Source organism: Vigna radiata, chromosome 8 (genome assembly GCF_000741045.1).
Source record: "Vigna radiata var. radiata cultivar VC1973A chromosome 8, Vradiata_ver6, whole genome shotgun sequence".
NCBI lineage: Eukaryota > Viridiplantae > Streptophyta > Magnoliopsida > Fabales > Fabaceae > Vigna > Vigna radiata.
This window is the reverse complement of record NC_028358.1, coordinates 2829727-2844725: the sequence shown is the minus strand read 5'-3', so window position 1 is coordinate 2844725 and position 14999 is coordinate 2829727. Positions and strand designations below refer to the sequence as shown.

The 14999-nt window shown below is 32.8% G+C and overlaps 1 protein-coding gene and 1 pseudogene across 5 annotated transcripts; both read left to right on the top strand.

The window, feature by feature from the left end:
* Positions 1-1137: 1137 nt before the first annotated feature.
* LOC106772615 lies at positions 1138-7151 on the top strand (annotated as a pseudogene).
* Positions 6896-12044, top strand: LOC106771021 (nudix hydrolase 23, chloroplastic). Of its 5 annotated transcripts, none has more exons than XM_014656900.2 (8): positions 8600-8852; positions 9584-9715; positions 10548-10624; positions 11006-11141; positions 11242-11382; positions 11477-11538; positions 11643-11717; positions 11833-12044. In XM_014656900.2, exons 1-7 carry the CDS (start codon positions 8805-8807, stop codon positions 11701-11703), a joined length of 657 nt encoding a protein of 218 aa, XP_014512386.1. In that variant the 5' UTR covers positions 8600-8804; the 3' UTR covers positions 11704-11717; positions 11833-12044. The 5 variants fall into 5 exon arrangements, with proteins under 5 accessions (XP_022640228.1, XP_014512386.1, XP_014512387.1 ...); XM_022784506.1 differs by lacking the exon at positions 8600-8852 and adding an exon at positions 8861-9493; XM_022784507.1 differs by lacking the exons at positions 8600-8852; positions 10548-10624 and adding an exon at positions 6896-6942.
* Positions 12045-14999: the final 2955 nt, after the last annotated feature.

The window sequence follows — 14999 nt, the reverse complement described above, 5'->3', positions numbered from 1 at the left end:
TGTCATTTAGGAAGATCCTGACCGTCCGTTTCCTTTACGATCATCTCACCCTCGCTGCTCGTCACGTTTATTGTTGGAAATAGCTGGCACCTTTTCTCAAATCAAATACATGAAATTATTATTCACTTTAATTTTTCAGAACCACCTCCTAATCTAAATCATTCATCATTTATTTAGATCAGAAAAAAATAACATTAAATATAAACTAAAAAAAAGAAAAGTTTTGGATTATTTTTCATTATTTAGAGCTAAATTTTACCTTAAGAAAAAATAATTTTTTTTTAATTTTATAGTTTAATTCTCTACATTTACACTACAAAAAAATGAAGACATTCTTTCTAATAAAAGGACATTTTCTGTCTGAAAATAGTAAAGTGATTCCTCTTAAATTATTTTTTCCCAAGAAGTGGGAGCTATTCCTTTTCTTTTCTTTCACTTTTCCCTACCATCATTCATTTCTATGAGATTTCTTTTACTGTTCATTTAAAAAGCAATCTTCATTTTCTTTTCATTTATTGCATTTAAAAGAATGGCTGAATTATGCAAGACTAAGTTTTACTACACTAACATAAATTAAATTTACTGTCTACAATAATGTCTTAGTTTTTACAATAAATATTAATTAAGAATTTGTATACCAAGAAATACTTTTAAAAAAAAAGCTTTTAAAAGATTCGATATAAAGAATGCATATAGTTTCACAAAAAATTTTAGAAGCCGATGAATGATTGAAAAGAATATAGATAAATTCCCTTTCCTTAAGAACTTTATTTAGACATTAATGGTTTTCTTTAAAGGTGACAGGTCTGCAAAAGATCACAAGCTCTGCTGGATACTCAACTAATAATTGATTAAAAAGAATGTGGTAGGGATGTTAGAATCACAATCATCTTTTTATATATATATATATATATATATATATGTATTTATTAAATCTATATTTTTAAAAATTAAAATAATCTTATATATTTAAATTCGACTCCAACTTTTGAGAAAATCAATTTATTAGTTTCAATTTTAATCTCTTCTCTATTCAACTTTATTCATTTGATAAGTTTAAGTTACTTAATTTTAAAAGTGTAAATAAAAAATTATTAAAATATTCCTCTTTTAAGATCTAGTGTTCAAACACAAATTACAAAAACACTCTTGAGCATGATTCACACTCTTAGGAAGAATCAATGAGTTTTTACTTTTCCCTTTTTTGTTCACAGTTTCAAGATTTTGAGAAAGATGAACAAGAGCAATTTCACCAGACTCTTTCATTCCACACATCACTTGCAACGCAAAGCTCACACCTTTCGGGAATCCGTCAGTCCCACCAACTGCACCTTGTCTAGTTCAACATAAGTTCTTCACAATTTTTCTTTTCTTACGCCCTTTTGCTCGCAGAGATGCAACGATCACTCGAGAAGATTCGGAAGACTTCGTGCCAAACAAACACTGCTCCGCGATGTCAATGCTTACGCGCAATTCATGTTTCAGGTTAGTGTTGCTCAGTACATTTTGGTGGGTTTTCAAGTTCTCATCGAAAAAAATGATTTTTAATGGGTATATGTTAAGGTTCAAACAAAAGTAGCAACTTTATTTTTCACCATTAACTACGTTTAAAGAGAGACTTCACCATGTAGAAGTTATTTCCCTTGCTTCTCCAAAATCTAATTTTAACTAATGTATAGAGTAATTTTAGCATGAGGAGAAGATGGTTCCTTTCTTCCTTGTTTTTTCTTGGGATGATGATACTTTAGCATTTGACACGTACCACGTGTGAAAACGTGAGTGGTGGACGTGAAAAAAATTTAAAAAAATGAGAATGACGTGACATTAGAAAGGGGTTAGGGTTTCATGTTTTGGTTCATTTTCTCTTTTCAAATGAGACAACTTTGAGAGAGAACGAACTTGAGAAAGAGAGAGTGCGAAACCCAAGAGAGGGTCCTTCTTCTCTCTGTCTAGCCATTCATTGTTCTCGGAGTGCCGCCATAATGTCGTCGTAGAGAATGCCGCTTCCTCCCATCCACTCAGTCGCTGGAGTGCAGTCGTTCCCATCCCAGAGAGAGTGCCACTACCTCCCACCTACCCATTTTCGTTGACCTTTCGCGTGGATGTCGTTGGAAGCTTTGATTGCAACGACCACCGAAAAAGAGACGATTTCGTGAGTGTTCCTCCCACCCACACATCTTGTGCTGTCTCATCCATTGAGAGGCCTTGGTGATCATTAAAAGTTGATTTATTTGTATTGAGATAAATGAATCTATAATAGATGTACGGTCTTGATTATATAGGATATGTTCCTTATTACTATAAATATGATAGGTGTTGGTTAGTTGTTCCTTATTACTATAAATATGATAGGTGTTGGTTAGTTGAGTAGGATATACAAAAGAAACATTTGCAAACTATGACTCGATGGGAAAAGAAGAGATGTAATGGTCTAGGCAGTGTGTGACCAGTACTCAATAAGTGAGTGTCAGAAGATGAAAATGTTGGGAATGGTTGGGATTAGCAATCCATTAACTAACTGAGTTTATTCGGATGGGTGAGATAAAGACATGTGAGTATGGTTGGATATTAATGACATATGTTTTGAATTTCTTGATATATTGTGTGTTGGAGGTATCATTATTGATTGTATCAATTAAAAGTGGAGGCGATAATTTTTTTTGTAAGAATATATATTTGGAAAATTTTGAATAGGTGTTCTCATCTTTGGTGATCCACAAATATTATAACCCTTAAATCCAACCCTTTTTATTGATGCTCCTCATGAAATAAAATTTAGAAGGTCGTTTGACAGAATTACTGATACTCTCTGTCTGTTTGTCTGTTTTTTTGAGTTGTTGTTGGGTTAATTTTACATTGTTTTTGTATTTTGGTTGGATTGATAGTGATCGATTGCACAAAAGAAGAAGGTTATAACAATGTAAATAGATTTAATGTTTTGAAAATTGATTTGTTTGTTTGAAAATAGTTTTTTTATGGTTCTTTTTGTTTGAAAATGAATTGTAGTTGTGATTGTGGGCATGGAGCGACACAAAACCGATAGTCGACATTAATAGTATACTACGACAAATTGATATTGGGGAGACTCCATTCAAGTGGTGTCTTTATATGAACAACTCAATTGAGTTATGCACTTCTCTGTTCAAGGAAATGATTAGACGTTGGGTTGGTCGCAATGAATGTTTTGTTTTGAAGTAAAGAATGATATTATTTACAGTTGAGCAATGATTGCATGGGTTTAGGGTTGAGTGTTGGTGGTTTGGATGTCAATTTTGATGATAACTTTGGTGGTGTTGTTTGTCAACAATTTTCTTCAAAGTCATCCACCCTAAAAAATGTCATAAGTAGGATAAAATTGATAATAGAAAATAATGACATGCATCCAACCCTAAACCCATGCAAACATCGCCAACTGTAAATGATACCATTCTTTGCTTTAAAACAAAACATTCATTGCGGCCAACCCAACGTCTAACCATTTCCTTGAACAGAGGAGTGCAAAACTCAATTGGGTTGTTCATATAAAGACATCACTTGAATGGAGTCTTCCCGATAAGTATTCTATCAATTTGTCATAGTATACCATTAATGTCGACTATCGGTTTTGTATCGCTCCATGCCCGCAATCGTAACTATAATTCATTTTCAAACCAAAAAAGTATAAAAAAAAACTCTTTTCAAACAAACAAATCAATTTTCAAAATATAAAATCTACTTACATTGTTATAACCTTCTTCTTTTGTGCAATCTATCAATGCCAATCCAACAACTCAATCAAAAACAAAAATACTCCAAAATGCAATAGACTGAAATTATATGTCAAATTAAAAAGGATAAACAAGAGAAGGACAATCAGTCAATAGTTCTGTCAAACGACCCTCTAAAAAGCCACTCCAACACATATGGTTGGATTTGAGGGTTATAATATTTGTGGATCATGAAAGATGAGAACATCCATTCAAAATTTTCCAAATGCGTATTCTTGCAAAAAAGATGTATTGCCTCCACTTTTAATTGATATAGTCAATAATGATACCTGCAACACACAAGAAATTCAAAACCTATTTCATTACTATCCAACCATACTCATATGTCTTTTTCTCATCCACCCGAATGAGCTTAGTTAATGGATTGCTAATCCCAACATTTTCTGACACCCACACACTGATTATGATTACTAATCACACACTGCCTGACCATTACAACTCTTTTCCCACCCAGTCATAGTTTGCAAATGTTCCTTTTGTATACCCTCTATTGTGCGACTCAACCAACCAACACCCATTGTTCTTATCATATTTATAGTAATAAGGAGTATATCCTACATAATCAAGATCATACATCTATGATAGATTCATTTCTTTCAATACAAATAAACCAACCTTTAGTGAACACCAACGTCTCTCGGTGGGTGGCACGGAGCAAGATGTGTGGGTGGGAGGAACACTCGCGATCGCGAAAGTGCCTCTTTTTCGGTGGTCGTTGCAATCAAAGCTTCCAACAACACCGGAACGAACAATACTTCTTCAGGTGGACAATGAAAATGGGTGGGTGAGAGGAAGCGACACTCTCTCTCTAGGAACGGTGGCACTTCGGCGGCAATGGATGGTTGGGTTGAAGGAAGCGGCACTTTCTCTACGAACAGCGGCAATGGGTGGTTGGGTGGAGGGAAGAGGGGATTCTCTCTAGGTTTCGCGCTCTCTCTCAAAGCTTCCTCAGATTCGGAATCTGAAAAGAGAAAATGAACCCAAAACTTGAAACCCTGCCCCAAATTCTGTTGCCACGTCATTTTCATTTTTAAAAATTGTTTTCCATGTGCACTACTCACATTTTTGATATGTATCCCGTGTCAAAATGTTGTCAAAGTATCATTATTCTTTTCTTTGAAGGGCTTGCAGGAAAGTTTCCTCCAAACATACCTGTTGTTCAAATTGATTATTTCCATCTCTTGTTGATTTTTTTCCCACTCAAACAAAGTTCTTCTCCATTTCAAATTCCAACACTAGCTATCATATTGCCATTCCTCTATTCCATTTATCGAGGTATCTTTATCCACAGAAACCACAAAATCTTGGAAAAGATCATGCCAAGAGTTTAACTTGATCACCGCACCTTGGCTTCCTAATGTTTTTTCTCTGATTTATTTTAACGACGGAACATAGGGAAAGTTAGTTAGAAGTCGTAGGTGTTGTTCTGTGATTAAAATTTGAGTGTCATGTTGGTAACCTGCCCTAGTGAGGTCCTCATTTAAAGTCAGAATTAGTTTCTGAGGTGAAACTTCAACTATAATTGACAAAAAAAAAAAAAAACAGCAAAAACACCTAAAGAGATGCATCTAAGTTCTGTCCTTTGTTTTATGTTATAACTTTGCGATGACATCTCCATTGTGAACAGAATTTGCATTTGTGCAATCTGGACTATAACCTTTGATTGCCTATTACTGGCTCATGTTCTTACTTTTCAGTTATATGATTTGTTAACTGTTTGTTCACTATGTTTTGTAGTGAATCCATATAATTTTCTAGTGTTGGTAATTTTGGATAAAGTTTGTGTTGCTCTATCTCCCCTAGTATGGTGATATTGAGAAGTCCTCAGTATCATAATTTTTATAGTTCTTTTAATATGAACTCTTTTGGTCCTAGTTTTAGATGGTTCCCTTGTATGCGCTCTATCCTGATTTTGTTAGTTGTAAGATGTTGCATATAATGCTTGTGCTTTCTTTTTTTTTCCATGTCTTAGAGTGGGAAAGAAGATGTTGATGAGGATGATCCTTCTCCCAGTCAAGGCGCGTCCTGGTCAAGAAAACACTCTGGAAGGCACTGGAATGGCAAACAAAGATCAAAACATCGGTTCAGAAGTAAGGATGCTTGACATAGTTATGTTATAATAGCGTATGACTACCTTGCAATACTGGCTCTCTTGATTAGAGTTTGTTAAATGATTTCTTCTCGAAATCTTCTCACTGCATCTTGTCTGGAAAACTTTCACTGTTATTTTTTGTGGAAAGAAGATTCTGGATATTATAGGGTTTGTTATGGATTTATATTTGAAGGCTCTATTGGTTAGAATTTGTTCATCTGGGAATTTTTCTAATTGCATCTTGTGCAGAAAATTTTCATGCCCTGTTGGGAAGGATTGGTGGGTTTAACTAGTACAGATCATTTAGCAGTTTTGGTTTAATTTGCATCACAGGTTTTCTTGAACAAGCCGAAATGTCTTTTTTTATTTGTCGTGCAAAGAAGATTCTGGATATTAATGGGCTTGTTCTGGATTCATGTTTCAAACAACCTTGATGTCTTTCAGGAGGTCATGAATTTTGCAAAGATGATTTTGATGTTGAGACTGGTTTTCGCTCTTCTTTCGGTGGCAATCGATCTTTCTATTGGTCCTTTATAGATGAGGAAAATCCTCAGGAGCAGGTCAGGAGGTTTTTCTAATAACAGGAAATCTCAGAAGTGGAGACATCAAAGTGAAAATGAATATGGCAAATCAACCAAAGCAGAGTCTGATTGTTCACATTCAGATATAGTTTCATATAGATTAGCCCTTGGATTGAGTGATTCTGGCCCTCTGAAACTTGAAGATGTGAAAAATGCGTGAGTTCTTTTCTGCTTTCTCTTTAATGTGTTTTCTGAGTTCTTTTGCATTTTCTCTTCAATGTGATTCTAAACATCCTTATGAAAACAGGTACCGGATATCTGCTTTAAAGTGGCATCCAGATCGTCATCAAGGCTTTTCTAAGGTATTGCCAGGCTCTAATAGCTAAGTAATTCTTGCTTTTTTGTTCTTTTCCTATTGAAGAATTTCTGTCTTACATGTTGAGTTGAGCTTACTAATTATTTTAGTTATTATGCATGTTGATAGGTTATAGCAGAGGAAAGGTTCAAGCATTGCAGTGCTGCTTATCAATCTTTGTGTGATAAACTGACCTTGTATTAAGGAGTGAGTGCTTGTTTACTCTTTTTTCATTCAAAGGAAGAAGTCAAACTGTAATATCAAACAGTTTAGAATAACTTGTACACATTGTTCAACCAACTAAGCTAAACCCTTGCTACAATTTAGGAGTAAAATTCATAAGCCAGAAACATTTTGGCAGAAATTATGGCAATTTTACCTGAGTTAACTAACATTCTTTTTGTTGGTTTTTGGTGTTTCAGAAAATCAACCAGAAAGGAGTTACATTTGAGACATGCCATAGTTGGTCATTATCATTGTAGTTGAGTTGTCAGCATAGTCCTTTTCTTCTACCCCAAAATAATGCAGATTATTTATTATTGAGAGAAACCTGTCATTTTAAGAAAAAAAAAAAAGAAGAGAAATGTCACTTGTGGCTAAGAACAAGCCAACTAATTGCTTGAGTCATTTTAAAATATTGATTGACCTCAATAATAAGACTCGAAAGGGTCCTTTGTTGAATAAATCTTTCTTGGGTGAAAATATTCTCAAAATTAGACTTTTCTCACTATAATTGATCCATTTACTATTCTTGGGAATTAATTGGTTAAACATAAAAAGAGTCTTTCACATGTAATGTATTTTTAATTTTGATTATATCATGGTAATTTAGTCAACAATTGGATAAGAGAGAGACAAAATAAACTTGTCTGAATCTGTCTTCTATTCATCCTTGTCAAACTAGTATTGTATCCTACTGGATAAATTTTTTTTTTTTTTTTATAATTAAAAATTCTAATGAATAATTTATTGAAATATATAAATGGTAATTTAGCGTAAGTAAATATATATATATATATATATATATATATATATATATATAAATTGAATCTTGCAATTATAAAATTAATTCAAATTACTGTATAAAATTAATTTTAAGTATTGATCATTTCTAAATAAGAAGCATTGAAATTTAGTTAAGAAAGAGCTAAAAGAGAAGAAATTGAATAGGAGCCATTGAAAAGTTCTGATATGAATATAAAACTAAGAATAATTTGAAAATATTTTAAAAAGTGTTTTTTTTTTTTGAAAATTTGAAATGAGCGAGTAAATTCGACCTGTAAAAGTGAGAATATGAAAAATAGGCACATAATTAGAAAGGTTGGTTTTAATTTATAGTAATATTAAAATAAATAGATAAATAATGGGACTTTTAAATTTATTTTTGGTCTTTGTGTGTACGTTTAACTTTACTTCCTGCAAAAATTTAATTTACGTTTAGCTTTTCAATTTTTTAGAATTTAGTAAGTTTAGTCTATGATAATCCTTTTTTCAATTTCTAATAAAAAATGTCAAGATCATAGATGAGGAAAATGTTAGTTAATTGTTTAGAATATTAATATTAATATTCAATAATAAATTGTAACATTATTATTAAAATAATATATTGACAATTTTTATGAGAATTGGATATCATATTGTACTAGATAAAATTATTTTATTTATCTTTTCTTTTTTTTTTCTTCGCTTACGTTTCCTTGATAATAACAATCTGAATTTGATTCAAATGTTGTCGCAATCACATTTGTTGCTCCCATGTCATCGTCTGTCGGAATTAGTATTGAAATTTGAGCAGAACAAATCTTCACCGTCCAAAATATGTTTCAGCTAAAATCATAAAACAAAATGCAAGTTTGTAAACGGTGAAAGATGGAACTCCATGACCCTACAATATGCCACAACCCTAGAGGATAGCGTTCCTTTTTTGTTTCTTTGTAAATCAGTGTCCTTGTTCCTCGATTCATAACGTGGTCGTTTCTTCTTCTTCTTCTTCTTCCTCTCTGCTCTTGTTTCTTGCCTTTCGAAACCTCGTAAAATCAAGGGTTCTTCTCTTGTGTTTCAATCTCCTTATGGATTCTTCTTCTGATCACTCTCCTTCGTCATCTCTTCATTCTACTGTGAGTTACTTCAACTGTTGAATTATAACAATGAATATTGCTCTTCATTGTTTTAGTCTTATCAAATATTTGGAAAATCAATCCTCTAATGTTGAAATTACGGCATGGATAATTATCTCAGGAAACTTTTATTATTATTTTTGCATAAGTTAGTTTTTATTTATACAATTTATGCAGAAATTTGTTGGTGCTGATTAGTTTTCTTTTCTTATAAACTATTTCATCCTTCTAATTGATTGAACTCCAGTTGCAACCTAGTGAGGGGAAGGTTTACTTCTATACATAGTTTTGTGAGATCTCTAACAAATTTCACTTACTTTTATAATTAAGTTTGATGAGTTTGTTGTATGAAGGATTTGAGTAGTTGGTGGTGGTAGATAGATGAGCAATTCTACTCTTTTATATTATATATAGTCTCATTATGGATTAACTATTGATTTTATAAGAATGCCCCTTTTCTGCAGCAGATTTTCCATGGACTCAATCAGAAAGATATCTTTTACATCTACAAATCTTATATGAGAGTTACTATGGTAGCCACAGAAATCTAAGGGCTTTTGTAAAATTGTTTTTTAGGCCAGTATCTTAATGAGTTTAGACACACTAATGGTGAGGGAGGAAAAGAGAGTTTTTCAATAATGGTATCAGAATCCTTAAATTTCAGATGGTACCATAGAGTTTCTCTTATCTTATAGCTATCGGTCTTATTGTCAAGTTCCATTGCAATGTAGGGAGATGTTCAAAACGTTAAGTTCTGTCAGTGGTGTGGTGGTCCAACGAAGCCTGGAATACCTGAAGGAGAAGAAAGATTCAGAGCCATATGTACCAGCTGTGGGAAGATTGCATATCAGAATCCAAAAATGGTAAATGCTTAAAAGATCATACCTCGCTTACTTTCATGCCATATAAGAAAACCACCTAGTTTTCTCCTAAAATCTCACAATGTTTCTGATGTTTTATTAAATAATACTGTTGCTATTTTCTGATGGATGGTTTGATTCTATTGTTTTTGGTGTAACTATATGGAGATTGGTAGTTTAATGGATTACCTAACACTATATTCAAGTGGATTTAGTATGATCCTTTAGACTGATAGTGTTTGACAGTACTTACAAGTTATAACTTGTTATTTTAAATATTATGACTTTTACTAGATTTTTAAGTGAAACTTGCATTGAGAAAACGAAAATGTGGTTAAATCTTGACATGGCATTAGTTGATTTGAGGAAGCAGATTGTTATATCAGCTTTTGGACATTATTTATTATGTAATGAAAGAATTTAGTTCTTAAGTTGATATGGTTCATATTAATCACGTGCTAATTGTTTTAAAGTGGTATGAAGTACTTCTATTTTGTGCAAAATTATGTACTAGTTGTATATACTATTCATTCTACCCTCACTACTAGGCCTGAAGAACAACTTGTGCAAGCAAACCCTCTGCAGAAAACTTCTCATTGCTGAGGATCTCCAGATTTTAAAAGACCACAAATTTGCACTAGTCCTTTCTTTTGTGCTTTATTTTTAAAAATACAATTATATTACAATAGCTTAAAATATTAAAACTGTGCCTTAAATTTTAAATATTAGGAGTGATGAGGCATAATTTTCATGATTACAACATCCAAAATTATTAAGAGGACTCTGCTCACTACTTTTTCTTCTGATCATTACATGCATTTGGATGACAAAGTAGGTAGTCGGTTGCCTCATTGAACACGATAACAAGGTCCTCCTTTGCAAGAGGAATATTGAACCATCTTATGGCCTATGGTAAGATTGCATTTCTAACTTTACTGGTCATTTTCATTCATTCCACTTACATTCTTGGCAAAACTACTAAAAGGGGAGAAATTGGAGGGAAATTCTGCTGTATGCCACAGAAAAATACAAAAATGATAGAAGAGTAGAGTGAGACAACAATTTAATGAAGAATTTGGTGATACCATGTTATTGTATCTCTTTCCTTCAGTTCAGTCTTGTAATGCACTGGAATCTCACTGATATTGCTGGTTATTGTGAAATATTACAGTACACACTTTTTCTGCATGAACATATCATGTTGGGACCACGTTCTTTTATCCGAAACCTTTACAAAAACAAAAATGCTAACGATGTTGTGTTATGTTGATTTCATGTTTTGGTGTGAACAAGGACACTTCCTGCTGGTTATCTAGAAATGGGAGAGTCAGCTAGGGAAGGTGCCATCAGGGAAACAAGGGAAGAAGCCAATGCTGAGGTGGAAGTGATTTCCCCCTTTGCTCAATTAGACATTCCTTTAATTGGCCAGGTAACAAAGAATCAGCATTTATTTACCATTTCACTCTTTTTACTTGATCTTCTAATGTAGCTACAAATTTTTAGTCATGATTATGGCATGTTTGAGGCAGACTTATATAATCTTCTTAGCAAGGTTGAAGAACCCCCATTTTTCACCTGGTCCAGAATCATCAGAATGCCAACTTTTCCCTCTCCATGAAATACCTTTCAACTCTCTATCCTTTTCATCAATGGTGGTCACTTTAAGTTTGGTATGGTTCAGATGCTTCAACATTTTTTTATGCTTGAAGTCTTATTTTTTGCAATAGTATTAATGTCTCTTATGGCGTTTTCTCATGGCTGCAGTATGTTGAAGATAAGAAGGAAGGAGGAAAGCCTAAATTCCATTATGGTACTATTAGCAAAAGGTATTTCCATGTTCTGTGTAGAATATCTATCTTTTTATCTATAATATTGAAAATTGAAGACCAACTTTGGTATTATTAGATCATCGTTTTCTGGTTTTTGTTAGGCCTGGTACCAGTGCTTCTGACATTCATGCCTATACACTGGATCATCATATGCAGTCATGATCAATTACGAGCTGGTGAGTTTTCTCCTGCACATATCTACCATTAAACAAAATTAATATTGACAAAAATAATAATGATAATTGTCTTTTTATCATGATTGCTTCTGCTCATAAACTTAACATCTTGCAGCTCACAGCAATTCAAATATATGAAGATTGTAGAGATTCAGGAACTCCTCTTTCATTATTACATCCAGATTTTTAAATCAGCAGTAGTGGAATGGCATTTAATATGAAAAATTCAAATTCATGAAACTGTTGCAAGATTGATGATTACCTGCAATCCCTGCTATTATGTTCAAATTCTTGTTAATTCTCAAAATATCATATTTTTTTTCATCAGATTCTGAATTCTTTGTTCTACTCAGAAAACAAAATTTGCAGATAGGTTATCCAATATTTTGTTTCTTTTTATTCTATAAAATGAACAATTCTTTCATTATAAATTTTAATTTTTGAAATATAAATTTAATGTTCAATTTATATATATAACTCATAAATATTAGTTAGATATATTAATCAAAACATAAATTAAAAAATAAATCTATAATCCAAGAGTTAAGTCAGTCAATTTTGAAATTGCAATTTTTTAAATGATTATTATTTAATTCAAATTTAAAAGATTAATTATCCAACCAAATTACATACTTAATAATCATTTAAAAATAAAAGACAAAAACAAAAAGTAAATGCACTCGAGAAACCCAATTCAGAAGGAATTTCTGAAAACCCAAATTGTGATTGATTTTCCAGCCCATGGAATAAAACTAAGCCCAGAATCCTCTTCAAATAAAAAATATACTTCGTTTGAAAATAATAGGAGAAAAAAAAAATCTTAAGAGAAACTCTTCTGTTCAAACAAATGCTATAATCTGATAATATAATATTCAAATTTTAACCAATAACAATTATCCGTAGATGAGAAAAAGAAAAGAAAATGAAGTATAATCGTTTTCTGGAATTAAATTAACATGTAACTTCATGTAAACTATAACTTTATTTCAAAATCGACCAGTCATTGATGATTCAGATGATTCTGTAGTAAAGACCATTCTCCAATAAAGAAATGCAAAAACGAAATTGAAAACTCTCTTTCACCAAAGAAAAAAATGAAACACGTGAAGAAAACCATCAGAAAAAAAGGATCATTGCATCAGGAAATCTCAGACGACCGTCGTGAGAAATTGTAAATCCGTATTCATCACATGGTTTTCAAGGGAACAAGAGAATTCGTAATAAAATAGTAAAACAATACCAAACGCTAAAGAACAGAACAGAAAACGAAGCCGCACAACATATTTTCAATCCTTCCGATTTCGAATGAAAGAGAAAAGTATCGAGAACCATTCACCGAAGGAATTTAAAGAGGAGGGATTAGGGTTGGGAGGGAGATAGGAATCCACAGGATTCGTATTGACGATTTTACCCTTAGTCGTTTTTAGTAAGGCCCAACTACAGTTTGGGCTGTCAGTATTCTTGTGGGCCTTTTTATTATGTCTGTGTTGGTTACGCAACAAATATTTGTTTCCGCGTTTAAATTACTTTTTAAACTGATTAAATTAATAAAGGTACAAATTATTTAGTTTGGTTATTATATTGTATATTTTAACTCAAATAAATCATGACTAAAATTATCATTTACATTAATAGTCAAATTAATTATTCAGAAAAGTACACTTTTTAACAACAAATAATTAATTGTGATGCTAATTTATAAAAAAATTAAATTATTATTAACCATTTAGACTTATCCAATTGTTTAACATCAGTTTCTTACAAGGTAAAACTATCTAATTCAAAGTTGCTTTCACCATCAATGTTGCATACCTTTCACTATTATGAGACCATGTTGAGGAGATGTTGAAGGACGACAAATGACAGGGATCAATAACCTTCTTAACTTTGACAACATTTAAATATCAATAATATAGATTTTATTTTTGGTTTAATATATTCGGAAGTCCTTATTTTTGTGGATCTGTATCAATTGGGTTTTCGTATTTTGAAAATCTTCAATTAAGTTCCTGTTTTGGTAAAATTGATTCAATAAAACTTCTGCCGTTAAATTCTGTAGACGACGTTAATTTTCTTGCGAACTGACATACTGAGTAGACGGCGTTAATGTCGTGTGTCGTGTCGTATTCGCTGGCATCTCTTCTTTTTTTTTTTTTTTGCCTTCATCATCGTCTTCGTCACCATAACTCTTCCCAACTCTTCTCTTCAATACCATCGTTCTGAACACCATCATTATTGTCATCATCCTTCCCAACCAAGGTTTCGTTAATCTTGTGTGTGGTGTCCTTCGTCGTGTCCCATGCCCCTTGAATGCCTTGCTTCGCCTAATTAAGAAACCCTAAAGCCGCAATTGAGGGGTGTCTCCAGAGTTAAAAAAATAACTTATATTCTTAACCAAGATACCTCAAGAACAACTGCAGTTTGGGAAAAAAGCAAAGGTTTTTCGACAACAATGTATAAGTTTTCATGGCCCGATTCCTTCAGCGTCTTCAGAATAGTAAACACATCCAAAAACCTGTGCAGATTGACAAACTTGAGCAGTTACATGCAGAAATAAGGAGGTTGGAAGCGAAAAAAGAGAAATTTCTGGAATATGCTGGTTGAAATGAGAAATTTAGTACCATTCACCGAAAAGGGTAAAATTGTAGGCGGTGAGATAGACATGCTTGAGAAGGGAGAAGAAACCCCGCCATAGAAAGATATCAAGGAGAAGAGTTTAAATAAGAGAATGGAAGAGATATGAATGAAGCGTTGCTTATTGTTATCGATTTGAAATGGCATTTTATGATGAAAACCTGAGAAACTATGGTTGTGCGATTAGGTTTTCAATTTGGGTTTCTACTGTGTTTTTGGATTTGCAGGTTTGGCGATTGGAAAAGCTTGCGATTGGCACTGTCACAGTGGCGCTTGGTGGTGATTTCTAGTATGTAGGTCTAGTGGTAAAGGGGATAATCTCTGAGGTGAAAGAGAAGAAGGGTTTGAGTGGTCAAAGTAAGAGGAAGGTTACACTCGGTGGACACAAGAGAAAACATGTTATAGGTTCTTCTGCAACTCATACCACTGCAACGGTAAGAACTTCTGCAATTGTTTCGGTTGGAGCTTCTGTCAGAGTTAGAGATAGTTTGATAGATCTTAATCTCCCTACTCCAGTAGACGATGATAAAGACATTAGACAATTCGATCACTCTGTTAGGAAATTATGCACAATTCCTCTTAATCAGATTTGTGAGAGAAATATATAAACGCAGAATAATGACACTCAAATTGAACTTTTAAATTATA